Raw genomic sequence first — 27,568 nt, 5'->3', positions numbered from 1 at the left:
GTGGGTAACTTATTGGAGGGGATTCTGAGGGACAGGATTTACATGCATTTGGAAAGGGAAGGACTGAGTAGAAATAGTCAACATGGGTTTGTGCATGGGAAATCGGGTCTCAGTAACTTGACTGAGTTTTTTGAAAAAGTTGCAACAAAGATTGATGAAGGCAGAGTGGCGGATGTTGTCTAAATGGATTTCAGCAAGGCATTCAACAAGGTTCTGCATGGTAGACTGGTTAGCAAGATTAGATCACTTTGAATGCAGAGAGAGCTAGCCAACTGGATACAAAATTGGCTTAAAGATAGGAGACAGAGGTGATGGTGGAGGGTTGTTTTTCACACTGATGCCTGCGATCAGCAAGGAATAGTGCTGGGTCCACTGTTTTGTTATGTATATAAATGATTTGGATGAGAATATACGAGGTACGGTTAGTACATTTGCAGATGACACAAAAATTGCTGGTGTAGTGGACAGTGATGGAAGTTATCTCAGAGGACAACAGGATCTTGATCAGATGGACCAAGGAGTAGCAGCTGGAGTTAAATTTAGATAAATGAGAGGTCATGTATTTTGGTAAGGCAAATTAAGGCAGGACTTATTCACTTAATGGTAGTGTTCTGGAGAGTGTTTGTGAACAAAGAGACCTTGAGGTTCAGTAACATTTGTTACTCCTTGAAGGTGGAGTAACAAATAGATAGGATAATGAAGAAGACGTTTAGTACATTGGCCTTTATTGGTCAGAGTACTGAGTATAGGAGTTGGGAGGTCATGTTGCGGCTGTACAGGGCATTGGTTTGGCCATTTTTGGGATATTGCATATAATTCTGGTCTCCCTGCTACAGGAAAGATGTTGTAAACTTGAAAGGGTGCAGAAAAGATTTGCAAGGATGTTGCCAAGGTTGGAAGGTTTGAGCTATCGGGAGAGGCTGAATAGGTTGGGGCTATTTTCTCTGGAATGTCAGAGAGAGAGAGGGGGGTGACCTGATAGAGGTTTGTAAAATCATGAAGGGTATGGATAGGGTTAATAGCCAAGATCTTTTCCTCAGGGTAGAGGAATCCAAAACTGGAAGATGTAGGTTTAAGGTGAGAGGGGAAAGATATGAAAAGGACGTAAGTGGATGGAAGTATGGAATGAGCTGCCAGAGGAAGTGATGGAGGCTGGTACAATTACAAAGTTTAAAAGGCATCTAGATGGGTATATGAATAGGAAGGGTTAGAGGGAAATGGGCCAAATAGGACTAGATTAATTTAGGATATCTCATTGGCATGGACAAGCTGGACTGAAAGTTGTGTTTCCGTGCAGTACAACTCGATGCCACAATGACTCAATCATTGAATACATTTAACACTGGGTTAGACAGAGTTCTGAACCCTCAGGGAATCAAGGGACAGAGGGAACGAGGAGAGAAAGTGAAGCTTAAACCTGAGAGCAATAGTGTCTACATTAAATGTCAGAACAGGCTCGGTTTGGTCTACTTCTGATCCTACTTCTGGTATTGTTGTGAACAATGACTACACGTCAATGGTACTAGACTGCACATGAGGTATTGTGCTATATTAATGCAAGTTCAATTTTTTTTCAAGAAAAGGAGGAATGTTCTTTTGGTCATTAAGCAGTGCAATGGAACTGCACTCTGGCGTGTTCAGGCAAAGAGAAAAAAATAAAGAAACTGAGGTAAAAAAGTAAAGACAAATAAAGAACACCATTGATCCAGTAATAAGGAGATTGGCTGGTCTAATTTCACACACAAATTAATGAAGCAGATCTCAAACTGAATTGGGAGATCATGGGTGATGTGACTCCGAAGGGTTCAAGAGTGACGGTAATGATGAAGGATAGAAGGCAACAAACAAAATTGCCATTCAGTTACTAGAGAAACAAAACCGAACTCCAGAAGAGGTCAACACCTTTAGGAAATCAGGGAAAATGGGTCAGAGAAAAGGCAGAGGAAAAAGAAGTCATACTTCAAAAGCAGACACAGATTTCACAATCTTTAAAACTTAAAGTGCAATCATTTCATTCATCTAATTGTTATCCTGTTTTTGAGAGAGCTGTTAAGATATTAGCTCTTTGTACACACTACTTTCAGCTATTTATCCAGACTGGCAGACTCAGGAAATGATCTCTGAGGAAACTCTTTAGATTTCTATGGAGGGTACAAGATGGGAGTTTTTTTTAAACAGCCGAACCAGAAACAATAGATAAATGAAAGATTTGAAGTCTACTTGTCGGTACCCTGCCACTGACCCCATGAGCTACAACGTTTTGCCACTCTTGACCTTTCTGTGAGAGTTCAGAGCTTCCTGTGGCAGTGGCACCAGTTCCCAGATAGCTCAGTCTCTCCCAACTTCCAGCTGCTGACGGTGGGAATTACAGATACCAACACCCTCTGTCACCAAGACCCTGACCATGGGCTGACCTTGAGACACAAACCGCAGCACACAGCTGAACTTTTACCCTGCAGATAAGCAGCAGGGAAGCATGAAAACCTAGTGCAGCAGGCCCAAGCTTGTAGTATCTTTCCTGACCATCCTAGCCTTGCTTTGGGCATCGAAAGAAACAGATTCTGGATTAGTGGTGCTGGAAGAGCACAACAGTTCAGGCAGCATCTGAGGAGCAGCGAACTGAACTGCTGTGCTCTTCCAGCACCACTAATCCAGAATCTGGTTTCCAGCATCTGCAATCATTGTTTTTACCTCAGTGAAAGAAACAGAACTGAGTTACATTTGGCCTGAAGTAAAATTTCTGTCTTCAAAAGTTATATCAGACTGAAAATTGGGAATGATGAGAAGGAAGTTACATAGTTTAGGAGCTTCACTTTGAGAGACAGTCACCTGAATGACTTCATTGTCATGCTGCCAGGTCGGCATGGGGTTAATGGCAACAGTGGTCAGATACCTTCCCAGATGTGATGGCATTTGCCTAGTCCCAAGGGCTAAAAATTCTTTGTGAGATAGTAAAGTGACTCTCCCATGAGCCTGCAATTATACACTCCAATCCTTCAGTATGCATGAGTAAAAATATCATAGACATGAGCTGCCAGAGGAAATGGTGGATCATAGAACATAAAACATAAAACATTCCAGTGCAGTACAGGCCCTTCGGCCCTTGAAGTTGCGCCAACCTGTGAAACCAATCTAAAGCCCATCTAACCTACACTATTCCATTATCATCCACGTGTTTATAAAATGACAAATTAAACGCCCTTAATGATGACGAGTCCACTACTGGTGCAGGCAGGGCATTCCATGCCCTTACTACTCTGAGTAAAGAAACTACCTCTGACATCTGTCCTATATCTGTCACCCCTCAATTTAAAGCTATGTCCACTCGTGCTAGCCATCACCATCCAATGAAAAAGGTTCTCACTGTCCACCCTATCTAATCCTCTGACCATCTTGCATACCTCTATAAAATCACCTCTTAACCTTCTTCTTTCTAACAGCCTCAAGTCCCTCAGCCTTTCCTCATAAGACCTTCCCTCTGTACCAGGCCACATCCTGGTAAATCTCCTTTGCACCCTTGTCAATGCCTCCACAGCCATACAATAATGCGGCACCAGAACTGTATGCAATACTCCAAGTGCGGCCACACCAGAGTTTTGTACAGCTGCAGCATGACCTCTTGGCTCCGAAACTCAGTCCCTCTACCAATAAAAGCTAATACACCAATCATCTTCTTAACAACCCTATCAACCTGGGTGGCAACTTTCAGGGATCTATACACACACAGACTGAAATGTCTCTGCTCATCCACACTATCAAGAATTTTACTATTAGCCCAGTACTCTGTATTCCTGTTACTCCTTCCAAAGTGAATCACCTCACACTTTTCCGCATTAAACTCTATTTACCACCACTCAGACCAGGTCTGCAGCTCACCTATGTCACTCTGTAACCTGCAACATCCTTCCGCACTGTCCACAACTCCACCGACTTTGGTGTCATCCGCAAATTTACTAACCCATCCTTTTACACCCTCATCCAGGACACTTATAAAAATGACAAAACAGCAATGGTCCCAAAACAGATCCTTGCAGTACACAACTAGGAAATCAACTCCAGGATGAACATTTCCCATCAACCACCACCCTCTGTCTTCTTCCAGCTAGCCAATTTCTGATCCAAACCGTTAAATCACCCTCAATCCTATGCCTCCATATTTTCTGCAATAGCCTACAATGGGGAACCTCTTCAAACAATTTACTAAAATCTATATACACCACATCAACCGCTTTACCATCATCCACCTTTTCAGTCACCTTCTCAAAGAAGTCAATAAGGTTTGTGAGGGATGACCTACCCTTCACAAAACCGTGTTGACTATCCCTAATCAAATTATTTCTTTCTAGTTGATTATAAATCCTATCTCTTATAATCCCTTCCGAAACTTTGCCCACAACAGAATAAGGCTCACTGGTCTATAATTACCAATGTTGTCTCTACTCCCCTTCTTGAACAAGGGGACAACATTTGCTATCCTCCAATATCTCTGGCAGTATTCCTGTAGACAATGACAACATAAAGATCAAAGCCAAAGGCTCTGTAATCTCCTCCCTAGCTTTCCACAGAATCCTGGGATAAATCCCGAGAACCTATCTATTTTCACACTTTCCAGAATTGCTAAGACCTCCTCCTTATGACCCTCAATCTCTTTGAGTCTCATAGCCTATATCTCAGTATTTTCCTCAACAACATTGTCAGTATTCACACAGAAAAAAGACAAAAAATATTCAGTTAGCGCCTCTCCTATCTCTTCGGACTCCACACACAACTTCCCACTACTGTCCCTAACCTTAATCTTATCTTAATAATTCTTTTATTCCTGATGTACTGACAGAAAGCTTAAGGACTTGCCAAGATCCTACCTGTCAAAGATTTATCATGTCCCCTCCTGGCTCTTCTTAGCTCTCTCTTTAGGTCTTTCCCAGCTAACTTGTAACTCTCAAGTATCCTAACTGAACCTTCATGTTTCATCATTACATGATTCTCTTATCAAGAGGAAGAGACTTAAGTTCTTTCGTAAACCACGGCTCTCTTACTTGATCACTTCCTCCCCACCTAACTGGTTCATACCTATCAAGGACACACAGTAGCTGTTCCTTGAACAAGCTCCACATTTCAAATTGTGGCCATCCCCTGCAGTTTTCTTCCCTATGCTATACATCCTAAATCTTGCCTAATCGCATCATAATTGCCTTTCCCTTAGCTATAACGCTTTGCCCTGGGGTATATACCTATCCCTTTCCATCACTAATGTAAACATAATCAAATTGTGGTCACTATCAAAGTGCTCACCTACCTCTTGTCTCGCTTCTTGTTGGCCTATCTACGTACTATGTCAGGAAACCCTCGTGCACACATTGGACAAAAATTGACCCAGCTAAAGTACTTGAACTATAGTGTTTCCAGTCAATATTTGGAAAGTTAAAATTCCCCAAATCAAGAGCAGCAGACACAGCAGATGATGTGTGTGGAAGTACAGGTAAATCTCTGTCAGATATGGAAAGATTCTTTGGGGCCTTAATGGAGGTGAGTGGGGAGGTGTGAGCACAGGTTTTGCATTTCTTGCAGTGGCAAAGAAAGGTGCCGAGAGTGGGCTGGTGGGAGGGTGTGGACTTCACAAGGCAGTTGCAGAGAGAATGGTCTCTGCGCAACACAGATAGGGGTGGGGAGGGAAAGAGGGAAATATATCCCTGGTCGTGGAGTCTGTTTGTAGGTGGCAAAAATGACAGAGGATGATGAGGTGTATCCAGAAGTTAGTGGGGTGGAATGTGAGGACCAGGGGGATCTGTCCTTGTTGTGATTGGAGGAGTGGTGTTCAAAGGCAGAGATACGGAAGTGGAGGAGATGCACTGGAGGGCATCGTTGACCACGTGGGAGGGGAAACTGGGGTCTTTGAAGAAGGAGGTCATCTGGGATAGTCTATGGTAGAACTGGTCTTCCTGGGAGCAGATGCGGCAGAGGCAGAGGAATCTTTTGAAGAAGGAGACTATCTGGGATGTCCGGTGGTGGAACTGGTTCTTCTGCGAGCAGATGCGGCCACCTTTGGAATACTGCATATAGAGATTTGTAAAATCACAAAGGCCATGGATAGGGTGAACAGCCAAGGTCTACTTCCCAGGATAGGAGAGTCCAAAACTAGAGGAAAAAAGTTTAAGGTGAAAGAAGAAAGACTTAAAAGGGACCTAAGAGGAAACTTTTTCACACAGAAGGTGGTGTTGAATGGAATGAGCTCCCAGAGGAGGTGCTGGAGACTGGTACAATTACAACACTTATAAGGCATCTGGATGGGTACGTGAATTGAAAAGGTTTACAGAGATATGGGCCAAACGCTGGAAATGGGACTAGATTAACTTAGGTTACCTACCCGGCAGGGATGAGTTGTCTCATCCCACAAAAGGGTGTGTTTCCGTTCAATATAACTCTATGACTCAATGAACTTATTCAGCATGAGAAGTTACTGTTAATTGGTTGGACTGTGGTCAGCATGGAGGTGAAGCAAGAACTGTCAGTTATCTCAGTTAACTAATTAAATTCAAAACCAGGAAGTCAACTTGAAGTTCAAACACTTTGACTGATCAGAATTGACTCACATGGTTTGAATTTAATCAGTTAACCTCTGACCCAGAAGACAGCCCTCTTGCAGCACAGTGGTAGCATCCCTATCAGTGGGTTGAGAGGACTGGGTTCAAGTCCATTCTTATAACTTATAATTCAGCTAGTAAAACTGTGTGATCATCACATATTAACACGCAGGGTTACAGGCATAGGGTGGGGGTGTGTGGGTCTGGGTGGATTGCTCTTCAGAGGGTTGGTATGGACTTGATGGGCCAAATGGCCTGTTTCCACAATGTAGGGATTCTATGATTTCAATGATAATTTTCACTTTGACAAAGTGCAGTCTTTTTAAATGGTGCTCTACATTATTAAACTTAGTTACCATACGATGCCATCCCAAAAGAAAGAGATGACAAAAAAAGCTAAAGAATCTCATATTAAAAGTGGTTGATCCATGTCCAGTATTGTGCATCCAATACAAGCTGAAGGGTACAATTACAACATTTAAAAGGATGGATATACGAAAAGGAAGGGTTTAGAGGGATATGGGCCAAATGTTGGCAAATGGGACCAGATTAGGTTAAGATAGCTGGCCAGCATGGACAAGTTGGCCCAAAGGTCTGTTTCCGTGCCATACATCTCTGTGACTCGATGATATCAGAACAGTGTTGGACATTTGCAGGTTAGATCATGGTCACAAAAATTAATACATTGGTTGATGTAAACGGTCATAACCTGGAACATTAAGCTGCCTTTTCCTTTTCCTGACACTTTGGGACTTCTCTGGCACTTGTTTTCACTTCTGATTTCCGTCAGTCCAAGTTGTTTTGATTTCCTTTAAATCCATTGTAAAGCAATAACACTGGAATCATTTCCGTAAAAATTTGCCAATGGTGAAATGTCCTCTGGTGTAGCAATTCCACTGGATCCCTGCGTCCCTCAAGTTAACTTTGGACTGCTCCTTCTCACTTGTGACACATTGTTTGCTCTTGTGAGATGAAATGAGCTCTGGGATACCCTGCCTCTAAGAAGCCAGTGACACATAGCATGTTTGAATGCAGCATATCAACACAGTTAGCATGCACATCTGATTTCCTGCTGGTGTGAAATACTCAGCAATAAACTCATGCAACAGTCATAATGAAGTCCACAGCCATGAAACCAAGCCACACTTGAACCAATGATTCCCAAACATTTGACCAAGCAGTCATAATGTCATCTCGCTGCCAGGCAAGCAAAATACCACTGCAGATCTGCATCAAAGACGTTAACTCCACCTGTATCTCAAGTTAGTTCCCACCATCTCCACCAACATCCCCTACCCCAACTGGAATACAGGATTAGAGCCAGGTAACTTACCAGTGCAGTATATATATGCAGACATCTGTAGACGGGGGAAAAGTCGACCAGATCTTGGGCACTTAGTACCTGTCAGACACATGAAACAACATACACAAAAAAAAGGGAAAAAAGGTGAAACTTAGTGCATGGCCCACATCCATATCAATCAATAACACTGTCAATCAAGGCAACACTTCCATAAAAACATCAAAAGCTCCCAAGTAGATATCCATTTTTAAAGACAGGTGTGCAGCAGCTGTTGGAAATTATCAGGACAATACCAGGCCTGTATGTTTTGGGTTTGGCCTTTTACCTTAACACATGTAACCAGGCCTCCCCTACTGGGATTAGAGCTTTTATTAAGTTATGTCACTGGCCTTAAAGGAATCCTGCAGGATAAGAGTCCCACAATGGATAAAGCACTGTGAAATGTTACTACTTACTGCTAAATCACTCACAGATTTTAAACATTTAAACTTTTTGAGAACTAATGGTACATCAAGGTGAGGAACTTCACCATTCCATTGCAATGAGTAACAGCATCTAACATTTCGAGATACAACACAGGGTGATTAAAGCTCTCTCAGAACTGTCCTCATCAAACACTCCCAGGACAGGAACAGCACATTGTTAGATATCAATTAAAACTCCCACATTGCTATCCTCATCAAACACTCCCAAAACAGGGACAGCAAGGGGTTAGATACAGAGTAAAGCCCCCTCTACACTGTCCCCATCAAACACTCCCAGGACAGGGACAGCATGGGGTTAGATACAGAGTAAAGCTCCCTTTACACTGTCCCCATCAAACATTCTCAGGTAAGGAACAGTACAGGGTTAGATACAAAGTGAAGTTCCCTCTACAATGTTCTCATCAAATACTCCAGGATGGGGACACCATGAAGTTAGGTAGAAAGTTCCCTCTAAAAAGTTCCTATAAAACACGCCCAGGGTGGTATTGGATACTGATTAAAGCTTACTCAACACTGTCTCCATTAAACACTCCCAGAGCAAGTATAACACAGATTAGATATGCCATAATCCTACTTTTACAGTTTTTCAACAAACACGCTGGAATAGTCCAAGTTAGAATCCGAGCACAGCTCTTCTCCACTATCACATCGAACAGTCATATGTTATATACTGAGTAAAGTTCCCTCTATTGAAACTTTCAATACTTAGATAAGAAGATTTTTCATTTCAGCTCTGCAGCCTTTTATTTCTTGTTTTGGCTTACTGAATATTTCCTGCACATGTTTACTGCATTTCAAGTGTCCAATCTCCATAGCAGTTTGTTTTTTGTTCAAAAACATATACATTGACTGAGGGTCTGAAGTGGTATGAAACAAAAATAGTCAAGGACTTAAGATACCTGTAAGATATTTAAGTCCACTTTTTGGAACCTGTTCTAAAATTTTCTTATTGTTCAACATGTTGTTTTTATCACAACACATCTGCATAATCCAAATTGGCAGGGAAGTTTCTTTATTTGTTCATGGGATATGGGCATTACTGGTCACAAAGCTGCCATTATGCTTATGAAGGTGATGTAGTCCATCAAATCCATACTGGCACTCTGAATGAGCATCATGGTTTGGTACCATCCACCCACCATTTCTCCATAACTCTGAATGGTATTTCCATTTAAATAACCATCTAAGGTCTTCTTGAAAGACCTTTCAGGCAGTGGAGACAAGACTGAATCACTCAGCAAGAGAAAAGTTTCTTCTCAAATCATATCTACTTCTTTCATAAATAAACTTTACATCTGTGCTCTCTCATTCTCAATCTGTTTACAAGCAGTTTTCTTTATGTGCTATGTGTCCAGATCCTTCATGATTTTGAAACCCTCACTCAAATCTCCTCTCAGCCTTTTCCTTACCAAGGAAAAGATCTTCCATCATAAAGTGAAAGTTCTCTTGGAACCATTCTTGTAAACCTCTTCTGCACTTTTCTGAATGTGTTCACATTCTTCCTAAAGTGTAATGGCCAAAACTGTATATAATAGTCCAGCTGAGGTCAAACTAGGGTCTTACACAGATTCAACATAACCCCCTTGCTCTCTTACTCTGTGCCTGTATTAATAATTCCTAGAATACTGTATGGTTTAGTAACTAAAAACTGAAAGAACTGTGGATGCTGAAAATCAGAAACAAAAACAGTTACAATGCCTCCAAGTTTTGTATTGTCCACAAATCTGTAATTGCCCCATGCCTGAGAGGGCAAAAATTTGACAGATAAAATATAATGTGGGGAAATGCGAGATCATGCTATTTTGTATGAAGAATATAGGAGCTAAAAATTAATTAAGTGAAGAAGTCTGCAGAAACAGATTATCTATAATTCTTCCTTATTAATTTTGATCCTTACAGAAGTTTTCTCTTCTGTCCGCAGGACCTGGGCAGTATCTTCCTCTTTTGCCTCTAATCTGCCCTACTCCTCCTTTAAGCACCTTTTCTTACTCATATGCCAACAGGTGAGTAGAGTGGCAGGTCAGATAATTGGGCATAATATAAGCAGAAAGAAATTAGAGTATGAGAAAGGACTAGCTAATAATGAAAAAATAGCTAGAGCTTCTGTAGGCATTTCGAAAAAGAAGTAAATAAAGTAAGTGCTGGTCTTCTAGACAGCAAGAATGGGAAGTTTATTGTAGATGATGAAGAAATGGTAGGTTAAGCATAAAAGTATTGTGTTTTTGCTTTCCTATGCAGGATAGAAAACACGTTCAATTAATACCTCTAAATCAGGAGGTGCAAGGAGTGGAACTTAGCAAAATTACAATGATGAGGGAAGTGATGCAAAGCAAACAAATGGACTTGCAGGCTAACAAGTCTATAGGTCCAGATGGACTTCATCCCATGGTCTTAAAAGAGGTTGCAAATGAGTTTGTAAATTCTTTGGTGTTAATTTTCCAAAACTCACTGCACTTGGGAAAGATTCCTTTAGACTAGAAAGTGTTAAACATAACCCCTCTATTCAAGAAGGGAGGGGGGCAGCAAACAGGAAACCATAATCCAGAGAGTTTGACATCTGTCATGGGGAAGGTGATTATATCAACCTTTAGAGAGATTATAACTGCACACTTAGAAACACTCAAGGCAGTTGGGAAGAGTCGGCATTGTTTTGTCAAAGGGAATATCATGTTTAACTATTTTACTGGAGCTCTTTGAAGCAGTAACATGTGCTGTGGATCAAGGTTGTGTGAGTGAACACAAATCTGGCAGATGGGATATAATGTGGAAAAATGGGAAGTTGCTCACTTTGGTAGGAAGCATAAAAAAAGCACAGTATCGCTTAAACAAAGAACAAAAGTAGAATTCCAAGGTGCAGAAGGATTCAGTTGCATGAGTTACAAAACCGTAAACTGAACATAAAGCATGTAAGCAAGAAAGCTAATGGGATGTTATCCTTTATTTGGAAAGGGATTTGAACACAACAGTAAGGATGCTTCAGATACATAGGGCACTAGTGATGCCACATCTCAAATAATGGGTGCTGTTTTGGTCTCCTTATTTAAGGAACAATGTAAACTTATTGGAGGTGGTTCAGACATCGGTTTACTGGAGTGATATCTAGAATGGGTGGTTTGTCTTGTAAGGATAGTTTGGACAGTCTCTGCTTAATTCCACTGCAGACATATATCTAAACATGGATGGTTTTGACAAGGTGAAAGGATGTTTTCTCTTGCAGTTCATTCCAACTTGAAGACGCTTTTAAGATTAGGAACTAACTTTTCAGAACAGAGATGAGGGGAATTGTTTTCTCTCAGCAGGTTGTGTAACCCTCTGCCTTAGAAGGCAAAAGGATTGAGGGTCATTGAATAACTTTAACACAGAGGTGAGTATGTTCATGTTTGGCAGTGGAATCAAGAGTTATCAGGGTAGCTGGGATCAACCATAATTTAACTGAATGACAGAATGTAGGCACATAGGGCCAAATGGTTTCTGTTTCTATTTTGTGTGTTGATATCAACAATGTTCCCTTCATCAGTACACTATCCTTGGGGAATTACACACTGCTGTTACAAAGGGAGTTCTGGGATTTTGACACAGCGACACTTAAGGAACAGCAATATATTTCCAAGTTAGGATGGTAAGTGGCTTGGAAGGAAACTTGCAGATGGTGGTGTTCCCATATATCTGCTGCCTTTGTCCTTTCAAATGGTAGATGTTAAAGATTTGGCAGATATAGATTTGGTGTTGACGCATTACTGCTGCGTTATTCAAGTGCATCTAGTAAGTAGTACACAATGTTGCCACTGAGCATTGGTGATGCAAACCATGAACATTTGTGGTGGTGGTTGGGTCATCAAGCAGGCTGCATGTTGGTTATAGTTTCTGAGTCTCACTGAAGGTGCACCCATCCGGGCAACAGAAGAGTATGCCATCACAATCATGATAGGAAGCTTGCTATGGATAGGCAAACAGAATAAGGGTCATTGAATAACTTTAACACAGAGGAGAATATGTTCATGTTTGGCAGTGGAATCAAGAGTTATCAGGGTAGCTGAAATCAACCATTGCATATGGTGGATAGGTTCTGAAGAATCAGGAAGTGAGTTACTTGCTGCAGAATTCTCAGCCTCTCACCTGTTTTTATAGCCACAATATGTGTGTAGCTGGTTCAGTTCAGTTTCTGGCCAATTAAACATCCAGGATGTTGGTAGTAGGGAACTCAGTATAGTAATGCCATCTCAAGCAGTGATGATTAGATTCTCGTTGGAGACTGGTCATTGCCCAATTCTCTTGAGGCACGAATGTTACTTGCCAGTTAACATCCCAAAACCAAATGCCATCCAGGTGTTGTTGCATAGGACATTGACTGTTTCAGTATCTGAAAAGTCACAAATGATGCTCAACATTGTGCAATCCTCAACAACCAACTGCACTTCCAACCATATGATGGAAAGAAGGTCATTGAAGAAGCAGCTTAAGATGATTGGACCTAGGACACTATCCTGAGGAACGCATGCAGCAATGTACTAGGATTGAGATGATGTACTTCTGACAACCACAACAATCTGATCATTACGACTTTTTATGCTCAATATGACTCCAACCAGCGCAGTATCTACCCTTGATTTCCAATAATTCCAGTTTAGCTAGGGCTTCCTGATGCCACATTTGGTCAAATGTGGCCTTGATGTCAAGGGCAATGGTTCTGGAGTTCTGCTCTTTTGATTAGATTAGATTCCTTACAGTGTGGAAACAGGCCTTTCAGCCCAACAAGTCCACACTGACCCTCTGAAGAGTAAACTATCTAGACCCATTTCCCTCTGACTAATGCACCTAACACTACGGGCAATTTAGCATGGCCAATCCACCTGGCCTGCACATCTTTGGACTGTGGGAGGAAACCAGAGCACCAGGAGGAAACCCACGTAGACACGGGGAGAACGTGCAAACTCCACACTCCACTCCGAGGCTGGAATCGAACCTGGGACGCTGGTGCTGTGAGGCAGCAGTGCTAACCATTGAGCCACCATGTTTGGACCAAGGCTAAAACAAGGTCAGGAACTGAGTAGCCTTGTTGGAACCCACACTGAGCAGTGAGCATGATGACCCAAATTAGGCTGATTAGGCCGTTGAACATTTTTGATTATTTTTGTGCACAGAATGTAACTGGGCAATTTTTCAGATAGAAGGTTGATGCCAATGTTCGAGCTGCACCGGAACACTTGGCTGGAGGTACAGCTTAGTTCTGGAGTACAATTCTTCAGTACTACCACCGGAATGTTGTCAGGGCCCAGAGCCTTTACAGCATCAAGTGTTTCTTGATATCGTGCGTGTTGCAAATATCTAGTTCATGGTCCACGTATTCTAGTTAGTGTAAACACTTTACTTGTAGGATTTGAAGTTTAAGATTAGGAAATGGAATGAACACAACTGAAGTGAGAAAGGTAAAATCAGAAACATCAGGGCTTGCTGAGCTGGAGATGCGGTATCTGAATTGCTTACAGTCATAAAAATGCAGAGAAAGTGTTCATTTTGGGAGTTAAAGCTAAAGTAATTAAAACCATTCAGAGACTCTGAAAGACTGTAAAACACATTTGTTTCTTCAGATCAAAGAACAACTTGTGAATGAGGGATATGTAACTTCAAAATTAAGTTGAGAATAGTTCAGAGCAGGCTAGTTATCATGGAGTGTGGTTGGCCTTAAGAAGGTCCTTTGATTTCAATTTATCCAGGTGTTTGCTGGGAAAGTAGGGAGTTACAGTTTGGAGCTGGGAGAGTAATGAAACAGAAGTTCCAGGTAGGACAGGTCTGGTTTGATGTGAGCAGATTCCGGGCGGATCAGGGTCAGGAGAAGACCCAGGTAACCCCAATGTCTGGAAAAGATTAGAGCTAAAATGAACCCCTGGAAGCTATCATTAACTCAATGCAGCCAAGACTGATTTGAAAGGTATCCATAAGCAATATTGGTTTGATGCAGCTGAGAAAGGCTGAAGCTTATAGAAATTCAGCAACAGCTAGGTGAAGCTAGCTGTAAGATTAAAGCTGAATGTAACCCTGTAATTTGATGCTGGGGTCAGGAGTTTTGGGAACTTGATCTTAGGGGTAGAGACTGAACTACCAAACAGACCATTTGAGATCATTTTGGTCAGAAATCCCAAAAAGCATTAAAAGCTAGGTCTTCAAATAAGAACTGGAATCCCTTGGAAAGGAGAGAAAGTTTTAATGAAACTTTGTTTCCAGTGTCACCAATGTCAGGGTGGGATCTGTCTTGACTGCATGATCTTTTAAAGTGCGGCTTTTTTTTTAGGAGGGTGGGGTAATTGGGTGGATCAACCGCAGTCTATCTGTTAAGTCATAGTTACCTTATGTTAATCCTTAACGATGGAGTCTACATTCTATATGTAGTGTATATGATTTTATATTATAAATTCACCTGTGCATTATAACCATTCTGTTGTTACTGCTTTTGTTTCTTTTGTTGAACTTGTAATAATAAAGATTTTTTTGATAACTCAATTCAACCTGAGAAACTTGCCACTTATTTTCTCATCCTTGGTTCCTCTACTCATTCTAATCTTTAGTAGATTATAGTTACCAAGCTAGATCATAACAAAGATCTGGCTTGTCCAGTATTCCCATAACTGAGATCATAACACAAGGGTTGGGCCAATCGTGTATCCAAGATATCACTTGTAAGAATTCCAAATGACACTTGTTCCTATCCTGAATATAAATTTGTGACAAAGAGCCTTTTTTTTCACACAATCAGATCAGACTATTGACATCTGCTTCAAAAACCCCATGCTCTTGCTTCATCACTGTGTCTTGTAAGTGAACCTCAGAAGTATATTGCTTGTCAGGGTCCAATTTGAAGTCAGTTTTAAGTGTTCACCTCTTGCTTTGTGATTTCTCTTCTGCTCACTTAAAGATTTATATTTTTAAAAAAGTTTGTCTCAGCAGAGTTGCTCTGACTGGAGAGAGAATTAAAAACCTTGCAGAACTTCTCAATCAGTTGCTGCCCTTGGAACTAACTCGAAACATGGGAACAGGAGAAGGCCCTCGAGCTTGTTCAGCCTTTCAATTACAGCATGGTTGATCTATATCTCTACTCCATCCTCCTGCTCTGGGACTGTAACCGTTCATATCCAAAAATCTACCCTTTTCAGTGTGGGAATGTTTGAATAGCAAACCCCTTGGCTGACTTCTGCCCTCGGTTTGAACAGTTCTGTGGGGAAAAGCTCCATCACCGTGGGTTAAACTTTCAAAATAAAAAGAGCCTAGTCACATTTAACAAGGTTATTTTGCAATATATAATTGAGAACCAGCCATTTACAACAAAGTAGCTCCCTGTAAATACTGAAGTAATTGTATATCTTTGTCAGAGTTTAATCCACTCCAACCCTGGCATATATAACAGGCATCTACAGGACACAATTCTAAACCACTTCTGTCTAAACTGTACTTCAAGCTTAATTTTTAAAAATTCTATGCACTGTTATGTAAAAATCTTAAAGATCTGAATGAAGCTAAAGACCTGGGAAAGAAACTGACTCACAAAAGGGAGGCAACCTTGCCAAGAGAAAGGTGTTAATAACTCCCAATCATGGACATGAATATCATAATTGAACAACCAAGAACACATCCACCCCAGCCTGGCAACACTAATGAAGTAACTTGAACCATTTTCTTTTACCTCAACAGTCCTGTATCCATGTACAAGTACAGATATGCAGCAACATACAGACATGATAATCCAATTAGCATCATTTTTTCAATTGCTGAATTTAAAGTGTCTGGTCTCCATCTTGATCAAACATTTACTTAAAATAATAGGCTTTTTGAAATAAAGCTCAAGAAAAAGAAAAACCTCCCATGAAGTTTAGAGCTAAAACATTATATTTGAAATTTACAGATGGCCTGGACTGCTTTCAAGGCTGCAATCACAACTCTCGGGTTCAGAGGATGCTTACAAACCACAACTAAATCCAGAGATGAGATTACAGATTTAAACTCCGCACCATCGATCCACTGTCATGCACATTACAAAGTTAATTCATGGAGAGTGAGGGGGAAGAGGTTATTCTATCCTTTCCTGGCAAATAGCATCATATGCAGTGCAAGTCACTGAGAAGAAACAACATCTGCTTTTGAAGACTAGAAACATTTAATGAATCAAAAACAACAGCTTGGTGACTATAGAACGTAGAACATAGAACAATACAGCGCAGTACAGGCCCTTTGGCCCTCGATGTTGCGCTGATCCAAGCCCACCTAACCTACACTAGCCCACTATCCTCCATATGCCTATCCAATGCCCGCTTAAATGCCCATAAAGAGGGAGAGTCCACCACTGCTACTGGCAGGGCATTCCAGGACTATCTCTTTCTATGGATCAGTTAGGTTATTGACGGGGCTATTTCACCTGTATTTTCTGGCTTTGTAGCCATACTGCAATGATAAAAGGATGATCACTGAATGAAAAGGGAAAAAGAGTTGCATTTGGCCTTTCACAACCTCAGAATGTCCCACAGTGCTTTATAACCTAGTAAGGGCAACTGCTGTTGGGGGCGTAGGGATGGCCCAGTAGTATTATCACTAGACTATTAATCTAGGTAATCTTCTGGGGGCCTATGTTCAAATCTCAACATGGCAGATAGTGGAATTTCAATTCAATAAAAATCTGGGACGAGGAGGCTAATGATGACCTTGAAATTGTTGATTGCCAAGAAAAATCCGTCTGGTTCACTAATGCCTCTTTGCGAAGGAAACTGCCATCCTTACCTGATTTGGTCAACATGTTACTCCAGAACCACAGCAATTTAGTTGGCTCTTACCTGCCCTCTGGGCAATTGGGGTGGCAATAAATGCCCACATCTCATGAATGAATAAAACAAAAGTAGGCAACAGAGCCAATTTTCAAATATGAAGCTTACAAAAACAAAACTGTTGAATATTAAAACTCAGCAGATTTGACAGCATCTGTGTAGAGAAAGCAGTGTCAATATTTTGGGTCTACAGACCCTTCATCAGTTCTGATGCTGCCAAACCCGGTGAATTTCTACAGCAATTTCTATTTCTGCAATTGACTTTATGATGCTGGCTGAAGAATAATTATTGAAAAGGGTTCCAGGGAGAATTACCTTCCTCTTCTTCAAATAGTGTGCAATTTTGATCACAAGGCACTCCCTCAGTCCAGACCACAGTGAAAAGTGCACCTGGATTGTGTGCTAGGATGTGAGCTCACACTACTAACTCAGAGGCTAAAGCGTTATCGCTGAACCAGAACCAACAACTGACAGGTCAGAAATACCTATGACAAGTTTCTAATCTTGACTTGGCTGTAAGGTGATGCATAAGCTTGTTGATTGTAAAAGTGTTCCTGAATATGTTACAGTGCAATTTTAATACCTGGGCAAGAGCAAAAAAATCCTTCCAATCTTGTCTAGAACAAGACATTACAGTCAGAACTGAAAGTGGAGATCAAATAATCAGTCAAATTCATTCTTGTTTTATCCAATGCACGCACCTCCTAGTGGAGGGATGTAATTTTTGTTAGTGTTACCTGACTCTGAGAACTCCATTAAGGTAACATAAGCCAATTACCCTGGAGTTATTACACCATTAAGTCCTTAAGAGTTCTTAAGTTCCTTAAGAGCAACTCGACATTGTCTGAAATACGCTATTCTGCAGTCTCTGGGTTCTATTACCATTAATGATGATTGGGTTTAATAAGAGGTAATGACATACATTTTCAGTGGCATGGGATCAATGAAAACCAGATAAATTCCACGCACAGGGTTAATTCTCAATTACAGAGAACCTTAAATATAAACAAGCTGTTTTGGGGAAAATTAAAACTCACCTTAGGGGCAGTTATTTTTTTGTTCTGTGTTCAGTGGATGAGGGAATTTTGGTGCTGGGATGCAGAGAATCAAGATTAACTGCAGATATGCCAGGTATGGTTTAAAGGGTGACTGAAATGCACAACTGTGGGGCCAGTACCAACAGCATCTCCACAGCACTTTGACAAAGCTGTCAAAATTTTCACACTGCAGCCTTCAAGCAGACACTGAGAAGAGTCCAAGCCAAAGGACAAAACTTGTAGCTTTTGATTCAATTGTGCAAAATGGCTACTCTGCTGAGTAGGGAAGGAATATTGATAGGATGGGGGATAAAATAGTGTTACTTGCACCATTATACAGAAGTATAATCCAATTGAAATGTAAACAACAAATATATTTTCCAAAATATGAAGGTTTCAACCCCTTCTCGCTCAGTAATTTATTAGATAACTTGCGTTACATGGGGCCTTTAAAGTTGAAAATGTGCAAAGACAGTGGACTTGTGAATAGAGTGAACGGAGGAAAATTCTCACAGTTGTAAAACATGTTATGTAAAAGATGTTTTTCAGTTTATTGGTGATGTGAAACGTGTGTGGCGTTTAGGAAGTGAGTTATAGCCAGGGAAAAGTGGCTGAAAACTCCCAGCAATGTTGAACTGGTGGGAAAGAAAATATTAATTACAAAACAACTTGATTAAGTTTTTTGAAGAGGATTGATGAGGGCAGAGCGGTAGATGTTATCTATATGGACTTCAGTAAGGCGTTCGACAAGATTCCCTACTGGAAACTGGTGAGCAAGGTTCGATCTCATTGAATGCAGGGAGAACTAGCCATTTGGATACAGAACTGGCTCAAAGGTCGAAGACAGAGGGTGGTGCTGGAGGGTTGTTTTTCAGACTGGAGGCCTGTGACCACAAGTGGAGTGCCACAAGGATCGGTGCTGGGTCCACTACTTTAAATCATTTATATAAATGATTTGGAGGAGAACATAAGAGGTGTAGTTAGTAAGTTTACTGACAACACCAAAATTGGAGGTGCAGTGGACAGCAAAGAAGGTAACCTCAGATTACAATGGGATCTTGATCAGATGGGTCAATGGGCTGAGAAGTGGCTGATGGAGTTCAATCTAGATAAAAATGAGGTGCTGCAGTTTGGGAAAGCAAATCTTAGCAGGACTTATGCACCTTTTAATGATAGGATCCTAGGGAGTGTTGCTGAACAAGAGACCTAGGATTGCTGGTTCATAGCTCCTTGAAAGTGGAGTCGCAGGTAGGTAGGATAGAGAAGGCGGCATTTGGTATACTTTCCTTTTTTGGTCAGATTATTGAGTAGAGGAGTTGGGAGGTAATGTTGCAGCTGTACAGGGCATTGGTTAGGCCACAGTTGGAATATTGCTTGCAATTCTGGTCTCCTTCCTATCGGAAAGATGTTGTGAAACTTGAAAGGGTTCAGAAAAGATTTCCAAGGATGTTGCCAGGGTTGGAGGATTTGAGCTATAGGGAGAGGTTGAATAGTCTAGGGCTGTTTTCCCTGGACTGTCAGAAGCTGAGGGGTGATCTTATACGGTTTATAAAATCATGAGGGGCATGGATAAGATAAATAGACAAAGTCTTCTCCCTGGGGTGGGGGAGTCCAGAACTAGAGGGCATTGGTTTAGGGTGAGAGGGGAAAGATATAAAAGAGATCTAAGGGGCAACTTTTTCACTCAGAGGATGGTACGTGTATGGAATGAGCAGCCAGAGGAAGTGGTGGAGGCTGGTATAATTGCAACATTTAAGAGGCATCTGGATGGGTATATGAATTGGAGGAATATGGGCCAGGTGCAGGCAAGTGGGACTAGATTGGGTTGGGATATTTGGTCGGCATGGACGATTTGGACTGAACAGCCTGTTTCTGTGATGCACATCTCTATGACTCTAAAACAAAGAGAATGAGCAGAGACGGGAGGTTGGAGGAGGTTGTGGAGTCAGGAAGAACGATATTGACAAGAGTTTCTTTTTATTCACTAATGGTATCTGGCTGTCGTTGACTGGGCCACCATTTATTACCAATTGCTAGTTGGTCTTGAGAAGATGGTGGTGAGCTGCCTTCTTGTACACTGTAGTCCATTTGCTGTAGGTAGACCCCTTCTGTTCAGGAAGATCTTCCAGGATTTTGACACAATGCTGAACGAATGGTTTCAAAGTGGGATGGTGAGTTGATTGGAGGGGGACGTTTAGGTGGTGTTGTTCTCATGTGTCTGCTGCTCTGTCCTTCCAGATGGAAGAAGTGATCCTCCATGTGGAAAGTGCTGTTGAAGGAGCGTTGGTGAATGTCTACAGTGCAATTTGTAGATGGTACACACTGCTGCTAGTAAGTGTCAGTGGTAGAGGGAGTGGATGTTTGTGGATTTAATGCCAATCAAGTGGGCTGCTCCTAAAGTTTCCTGTTTTCACACTCTAAAATAAATTAATAAATCTAATCAGATGTAAATTCAGCCACATTGTTAAATGGCTACATTTAGTTTTTCTTCAAAGTGGCAGCTAGGTTTGCATGGTGGCAGTACTGGTGTTGGTGGTTGCAGAACTGAAACACTGGGACCAAAGGTGAACTTGTATACTTAAGTCCTCGCAACAGAATCATAGAACCCCTACAATGTGGAAGTAGGCCATTTGGCCTGAGACCCCATTACAGCAGAGGCCAAGTCTTTACCCTGCCATCCTGAAAACAAACGATTTTCTATTAATCAATCCTGAATCCAAATATAATGATTTGGTGAGAATGTTCAAACTATTGGGATTAAAAAAAGTCTGAAGCATTTTTACACTTCTCCATTATCTCACTGCATTTCTTTAGTAATGCCTCTACAGAAACACATCAAACTTTCCCTTGAACCCACCAATATCTCAATAATACCTTATTTATTTCAAATACCATGATCCTTTGAATATTACAAGGGTTTTGAGAGTTCAGTTATGGGAAAATAATACACAAATATGGCCTGCATTCCTGTGAATTTAAAAAAGGAGGGTGTTTTACATGTTTAAAGGATTCAACTGGGTGGATGTGGAAAAAATATTTCTTCTGGTGTTGAAATCAAAAATCAGGGACCGTTACATTAAAATCACAGTTGGACAATTTAGGAGAGAAGTCACAAAGCATTCTTTACAAGTAAAGCATAGTAGAAATCTGAAGATCTCCCCTCATTCCCCAAATAGCCGTGGATGCTGGCAGTCAATAGCAGCTTCAGGCCTAAGATCAGGTAGATAATGAGTTTCACGTAATACAAAGATTATAGCAGAGAAAGTGGGGTTGAGGTGCACCTTGATCATGATCTAATTGACTGGTAGAACAGTTTTGCATGGCTTAAAGGTCTACCCCACTTCTTTGTTCTTTGTGGAAAAGGATGTAGAGGACGTAAAGTATTCCATTCCACAACGTGATCATGCTCCTGTTCTGTTGTCTGCAGGAACTGTTTTTCGGCACATACTTCTTGGAAAACAGCAACACCCAACCCATTAAACGTCCTGCACAATTCATCAAATGGGCTGCCTCGTCACTACACTATTAAAAGAAAACTAATTTTGGTTGATACCACAACCCATCACGTTAAAAACGTCCACTTATGGCTACAATCAGGCCATCTCATTGATCATTGTTTGTTCCCTTCAGAACCATTAAACAGTCGTAAGGAGCTGAGCAAAAAAAAACACAACAAAGATCAACCTTCATGTCTGTCGAGCTGCACGTCAATGGAATTTGGACGTGTTGTTGGCCCATGGAGCGCGGAAGCCACTTACGTCAGATGAGAAGGGCTTGGTTCCAATGGTCTGCGAAAGGTTAATGTTCACAGCAGGGGAAGGAGGAAATGGGCAATCAGAGTTAAAAGTGAGAGTTTTTTTTCCCTTAAATAGTTGTACAAAAACATACAGCTGAGCCCGTTGAGAAATGCCAAGCTTGATTGAACTGTTGGTAAAAACAACACAATCTGATAGTGCTGGGCAAAGACATGTGTCAATCGTGTCACCAGCTCCTTTTGCTGATTCCCAGGCACACCTCCCCTTGAAGTATAAAACAGGGAGGGCAAAATTGTAAGCATACTCAAGATTTATTTGCCTGATCTCATGACATGGTGCTGAACTACATTAAACTGTAGGTCACAGGTTCCGTTCCTGGATGATCTCATTTTGGGTAGCATTAAGGTGCTACAATTAGTTTTCTCACTCCAAGGACAGGAAAAGGAATAATGAGTCATCGCTCCCTGAATCTGAACACTATCCAATTACCCCGAATCAATAATGTGCACAACAGACGATGTAGTCTTCACTGTGGTGCCCCCTCACATGAGCGAACAAAACTGTAACACTCACCTTCTACACTTACACTTCAAGATAGGGGAGATTGGCAGAATGGTAATGTCACTGAATGAACAATTCAGAACCCTCCAAGTAGTTTAGAGGTTGTGTGGTCTCCCAGAGAATGCATTCCAGACCCTTACCACAACAGTGAAAAAGTAGTTTCCTCAAATTCCATCTATACTTCCTGCCTTTTGTTAATGACATTTCAACTAAGAGGAACAGCTGATTTCTACCCACCCTGTTCATAATTTCATACACTTCAATCATGTCCCCTCTCAGCATTCTCTGTTCTAAACATACAACCTAAGCTTATTCAGCCTCTCAATAGCTGAAATGCTCCATCCTAGGCAAAATCCTGGCAAATCTCAAAGAGAAATTGCTGGAAAACCCAGCAGGTCTGTCTGCATCTGTGCTGCAATGTTTCAGGTCTAGTAAGCCTTCTTCAAAACCCCTCGAAACCTCCCTTCAGTGCAATCACATCCCTCGGACATTGCAGTGATCAGAACTGCACACAGTACTCTAGCTGTGGCCTAACCAAAGTTTTCTCCTCTCTGCCCTTATAATCAATGCTACGACTGATAAAGGTAAGTATTCCCTATGCTTTATCCCCTATCCTAAAGCACCCCAAAATCCTTTGAGTTTGCTTGTGCCCTGCCATTCAATGAATAGTTCTTTGTCTTGTTACTTCTTCCAAAGTATGTCACATCACACTTCTCAATGTTAAATTCCATCTGCTACTAAACTGCCCATCTAACCAATCCGTCCATACCCTCCTGTAACCTGAGGCCTTCTCCTTCACCGTCAACCAGCCAGCAAATCTTTGTGTAATCAAACTTACTTTTCATCACCGCAACATTTGCTTCCTACATTGTTTATATATCATGAACAATAAAGGGACCCATTACTGATCCTTGCAGTATGCCACTGAACACAGTTGTCCATCACACAATCAGCCTTCCACCCCCAATTCCCACCACTGAGCAAATTTTGGATTCAGTTTCCTAAATTACCCTGTTTCCCACGTGCTTTTACCTTCTTTATCAATTTCTCATGTGGAACCCTTTCAAAGGCATTGCTGAGATTATTATAAACTACATCATCTACACTACCCTTAACTACGCACCTCGTCACCTCTTTGAAAAATTCAATCAAATCATGCTGGACATGACCTCCCTCTGACACAGCCTTCCTGACTGTCCCTAATCAAATTTTGTCTTTCAAAGTGGAGCTCAATTCCCTTCTTCAGAATTTTAGAACATTGAACAGTACAGCACAGCACAGTACAGGGCCTTTGGCCTTCAATGCTGTGTCCCCTCGTGACAGGGTTGTTAAGGTTTATGGTATGTTGGCTTTCATTAACATGGGGATTGAGTTTAAGAGCCGCAAGGTTAAACTGAAGCTCCATTAAACCCTAGTGAGACTACACTTAGAATAACATGTTCAGTTCTGGTCACCTCATTATAGGAAAGATGTGGAAGCTCGAGAGATGGCGCAGAGGAGACTTACCAGGATGCTGCCTGGACTGGAGGGCATATCTTATGAAGAAAGATTGAGCAAGCTAGGGTTTTTCTCACTGGAGTGAAGAAGGATGAGAAGTGACTTGATAGAGGTGTACAGGATGATGAGAGACATAGATAGAATGGATAGCCAGAGACTTTTTCCCAGGGTGGAAATGGCTATCACAAGGAGACATAATTTTAAGGTGATTGAAGGAAGGTTGAGGGGAGATGTCAGAGATAGGTTCTTGACACAGAAAGTGGTGGGTGCATGGAATGCACTGCCAGTGGTAGCAGTAGAGTCAGATACATTAGGGACTTTTAATGACTCTTAGATAGGCACATTGATGACTGCAAAATGTTGGGAATGTAGGTTAGTTTGATGTTAGAATAGGATAAAAGGTTAGCACAACATCGAGGGCCGACAACCTGCTCATCTTTTTCCTTAAGAATCTTATATGTTTTGATGAAATCGCCTCTCATTCTTCTAAGGTGCAGTGAGTAGAACCCCAACCTGCTTAGCCTTAACTCATATGATAATCCAACCAATCCGTCCAACCATACAAGGGGATCTTCAGGATCATGTGATCATGGATCAGCAATTCATGCGGGATTATGTTTTTTGGGAAAATCGGCCATTCCTACCTGGTGTGACCTAAATGTGATTTTGGACAACAGCCCATGTGGTTGACTCCTCACTGCCCTCTGGGCAATTTGAGATGGACAATAAGTACTGGCCTAGCCAGTGACACTCTCATCCCATGAACACATAATTTAAGAAACGCTGCCAAAGCTGTATCTCAACTGCCACTGAAAAGAAGCAGTGAAAACTGATTAGAAATAAACTAATTTCATTCCATCATGTCCTTTCTATTCTTTATTGAAACAGGAATGGGGGAGGAGAGAGAAGATGAACAGTCTGAGGGGCAAGATGAATAGGGAAAATGAACTGAGATGGGGGGAGACAAAAGGCTGAGAGCAGAACTTTGATTTCTAATCCGCTCTTTTTACTCTGCAAAGCGTGACCAGCTATCTGTTAGCGTGAGCACTGCACACAGTTGCTGTATATGGCGTCAATTACGCTCAAAAGTTTCTGCCTCCCACAAGTATGCATAGGGAAACCAAGCCCCAGAAGTGTAAGCACGCTAATGAGATCAGTAAGCCACAAGGACATTTACACAGCACAGATTGGTATGCATCATTGATACTGTTCCTGCATCTGCCCAGGGTTCGAATACAACCATCAGACGCAGTGGCACTATTTTTCTGTGGTTTAGTAGAACTAAGAGAACAAAGTTTCTAATCTAGTGAATTCTCTCTAATGCTGCTCCAAGAAATTAAGCACAGATTCCAGAGTAACCAACCAGCCTGGCACTAGGGTATACCGCCCTGTCAGAGGTGCCTTTTGCATAGAATGGAACAAACACCACTGAACGAGGTCATTTGACTGTAGCAGTCCATGCGACCATTGATAGTTTGCTCAAGCTTCCTCCTGGCTAGCTAAATCTAACTCTATCAAATAACCATTTCGTTTATGTGCTTATGGAGCCTCCCCTTAAATGTACCTAAACCAACTGACTTTGGAGAGATTGTTCTGTCACTGGGCTTGTAAACCAGTGGTCTAGGCTAATGCTCTGGAGGGCACTGGTAGCTTTGGAATCTGAAATCAGTTAACATGTTTGAAGTATAAATCTAGTCTCGGTAATGGCAACCACAACAACCATGACCGATTGTTATACAAACCGGCATGGCTCACTCATGTCCTTCAGGGAAGGAAATGTGCCATTTCTTACCTGATCTGGGCTACATATTACTCCATACCCACAGCCGTGTTAATAATTCTTAACAGCCTTCTGGACTGACCCAACAAGTCAAGCCGTTCATGGGCAATTAGGGATGGGGAACAAATGCTGGCTTTAGTAGTGTCCACATCTCATGAAAATAAAGGGGAAAAGATTAACAAAATCCACAGTCTCACCACTATCTGCTTATGGCATTCAAGTCAATCTGCTGAGAGTAATGTAGATGCAAAGCAAAGAGGTTGCCTGGTGTCTTGGTGAAATTCTGCCCTTCAACCAAATCCAACAGATCAACGGGTGATTTATCATGACTCTGGATTTTGTGCCTGAGTTATGTACAGATTACTAATGATTATATATCAAACGTATTGCACTGTGAATTACTGTGACATCAGAAAGGGCACTACACAAATGTAAACCCAACCTTTCCATTTCTAATGTTACAACTAGAGGTTTTAAAGGAGACTGCTTAAATCATTGCTAATCTCAAAGCTGTTTATTTAGTAAGGTATCCATGGTTTCAAGTTCCTTCAAGATTGTTGTGCAAGGGCATCGGGACCACTGAGAAACCTGCAATGATGTCATGGAGCAATACATCACAGGCCTTTCTAAAAAGCCAGATCTTCCTCAACAAAAACTTCTAATTCCAACTAGGACCCATGTATCCAACTGACCAGCTTCCAAACTGAAGATCACTACAGTCAACAACAAGATCTCATCACCAAAAGCTAGAAGAAAAGATGTAAGAGAAAGTCACCTAATTTCCTCTTTTGGTTTGGACTTTGACACATAGGCTATTTGCCTTCTTTGCCTACATGCTTCACCCACAACATGCTGAAAAAAGACTTCCTGCTCTGTCCATCCTCTGTGTGAATAAGTGTGTGCGTTTGTGTATGTGTGTGTGTGTGTGTCTCTGTGCGTCCAGATTTAAAGGGGGTATAACTTTAACTATGCATTAGTAATTAAGAGTGTGTTTCGTTCCCATAGGTAAGTACGTTTTTCATAATAAATAACTTCCTGTTTCTTGTTCATTAAGGAAACCTGGTGTGAGTCTCTTTTACCTTGGATTGAAGACATAATCGAGCATTAACTATCTTAAATGTTAAAACTGGCCATATTTTACACTTGCGATGACTCATAGAATAGTGGGGCTTGATTTCCAGCACACTCTAAGCACCAAAATTGTGACAAGAGTGACATCACATACCACAGTATGGGCAGAGGTAGCATACATTACATTAGACTAATTTGGAATAGATTAGTTTAGGCAATACTACAACAGTACCCTCTGGAATGAGAGACATCCTACACAGCACATTGAAATGAGAATAGGAAGAAAACAGATTAGTCCTTCCCTAACAGAATAATAAGTCAAAGTCTTGCATATCCATGCTTATCATATACAGCAGTATTTACAACTGATGTACAATAAATAGTACTACCGTGTAGTCGAAGCCTGAAGACCATTCTTGACTTGGCCTTCTCTATTGACCAATCTGTAAAGAACCTAAATTCATTTCCAGCATCTGCTGTTCGTTAGGTTTTTAATCCAAACTCGTAGTGTGGCATCAAATCACACTATGATACAAAATAGACTTTCTTCATCATATGCCATTTTATTGGCCCTAAAAGAAAACCTGTGGAAAAAAAGTCTTGTTACCTCTCATCAACTTATGTAGTTCAACTAATCTAATCTCCAATATGACAAGAGTGATTTTGGAAACATTGCACATTGTCTGGAGCT

At 41.3% G+C, this 27,568-nt stretch overlaps 1 protein-coding gene across 2 annotated transcripts in view; it reads right to left on the bottom strand.

The window, feature by feature from the left end:
• LOC140481543 (exocyst complex component 6B) overlaps positions 1-27,568 on the bottom strand; it is a 664,346-nt gene that overhangs the window by 345,476 nt on the left and 291,302 nt on the right. For both annotated transcript variants that reach the window (XM_072577911.1, XM_072577921.1), the window contains exon 8: positions 7,915-7,983. In XM_072577911.1, the coding sequence (XP_072434012.1) occupies positions 7,915-7,983 (69 nt within the window). The remainder of the gene's footprint in view (positions 1-7,914; positions 7,984-27,568) is intronic.

Source organism: Chiloscyllium punctatum, chromosome 1, assembly GCF_047496795.1.
Source record: "Chiloscyllium punctatum isolate Juve2018m chromosome 1, sChiPun1.3, whole genome shotgun sequence".
NCBI lineage: Eukaryota > Metazoa > Chordata > Chondrichthyes > Orectolobiformes > Hemiscylliidae > Chiloscyllium > Chiloscyllium punctatum.
Note: the sequence above shows the minus strand (reverse complement) of the source record. Positions and strands in the feature narration are given on the sequence as shown.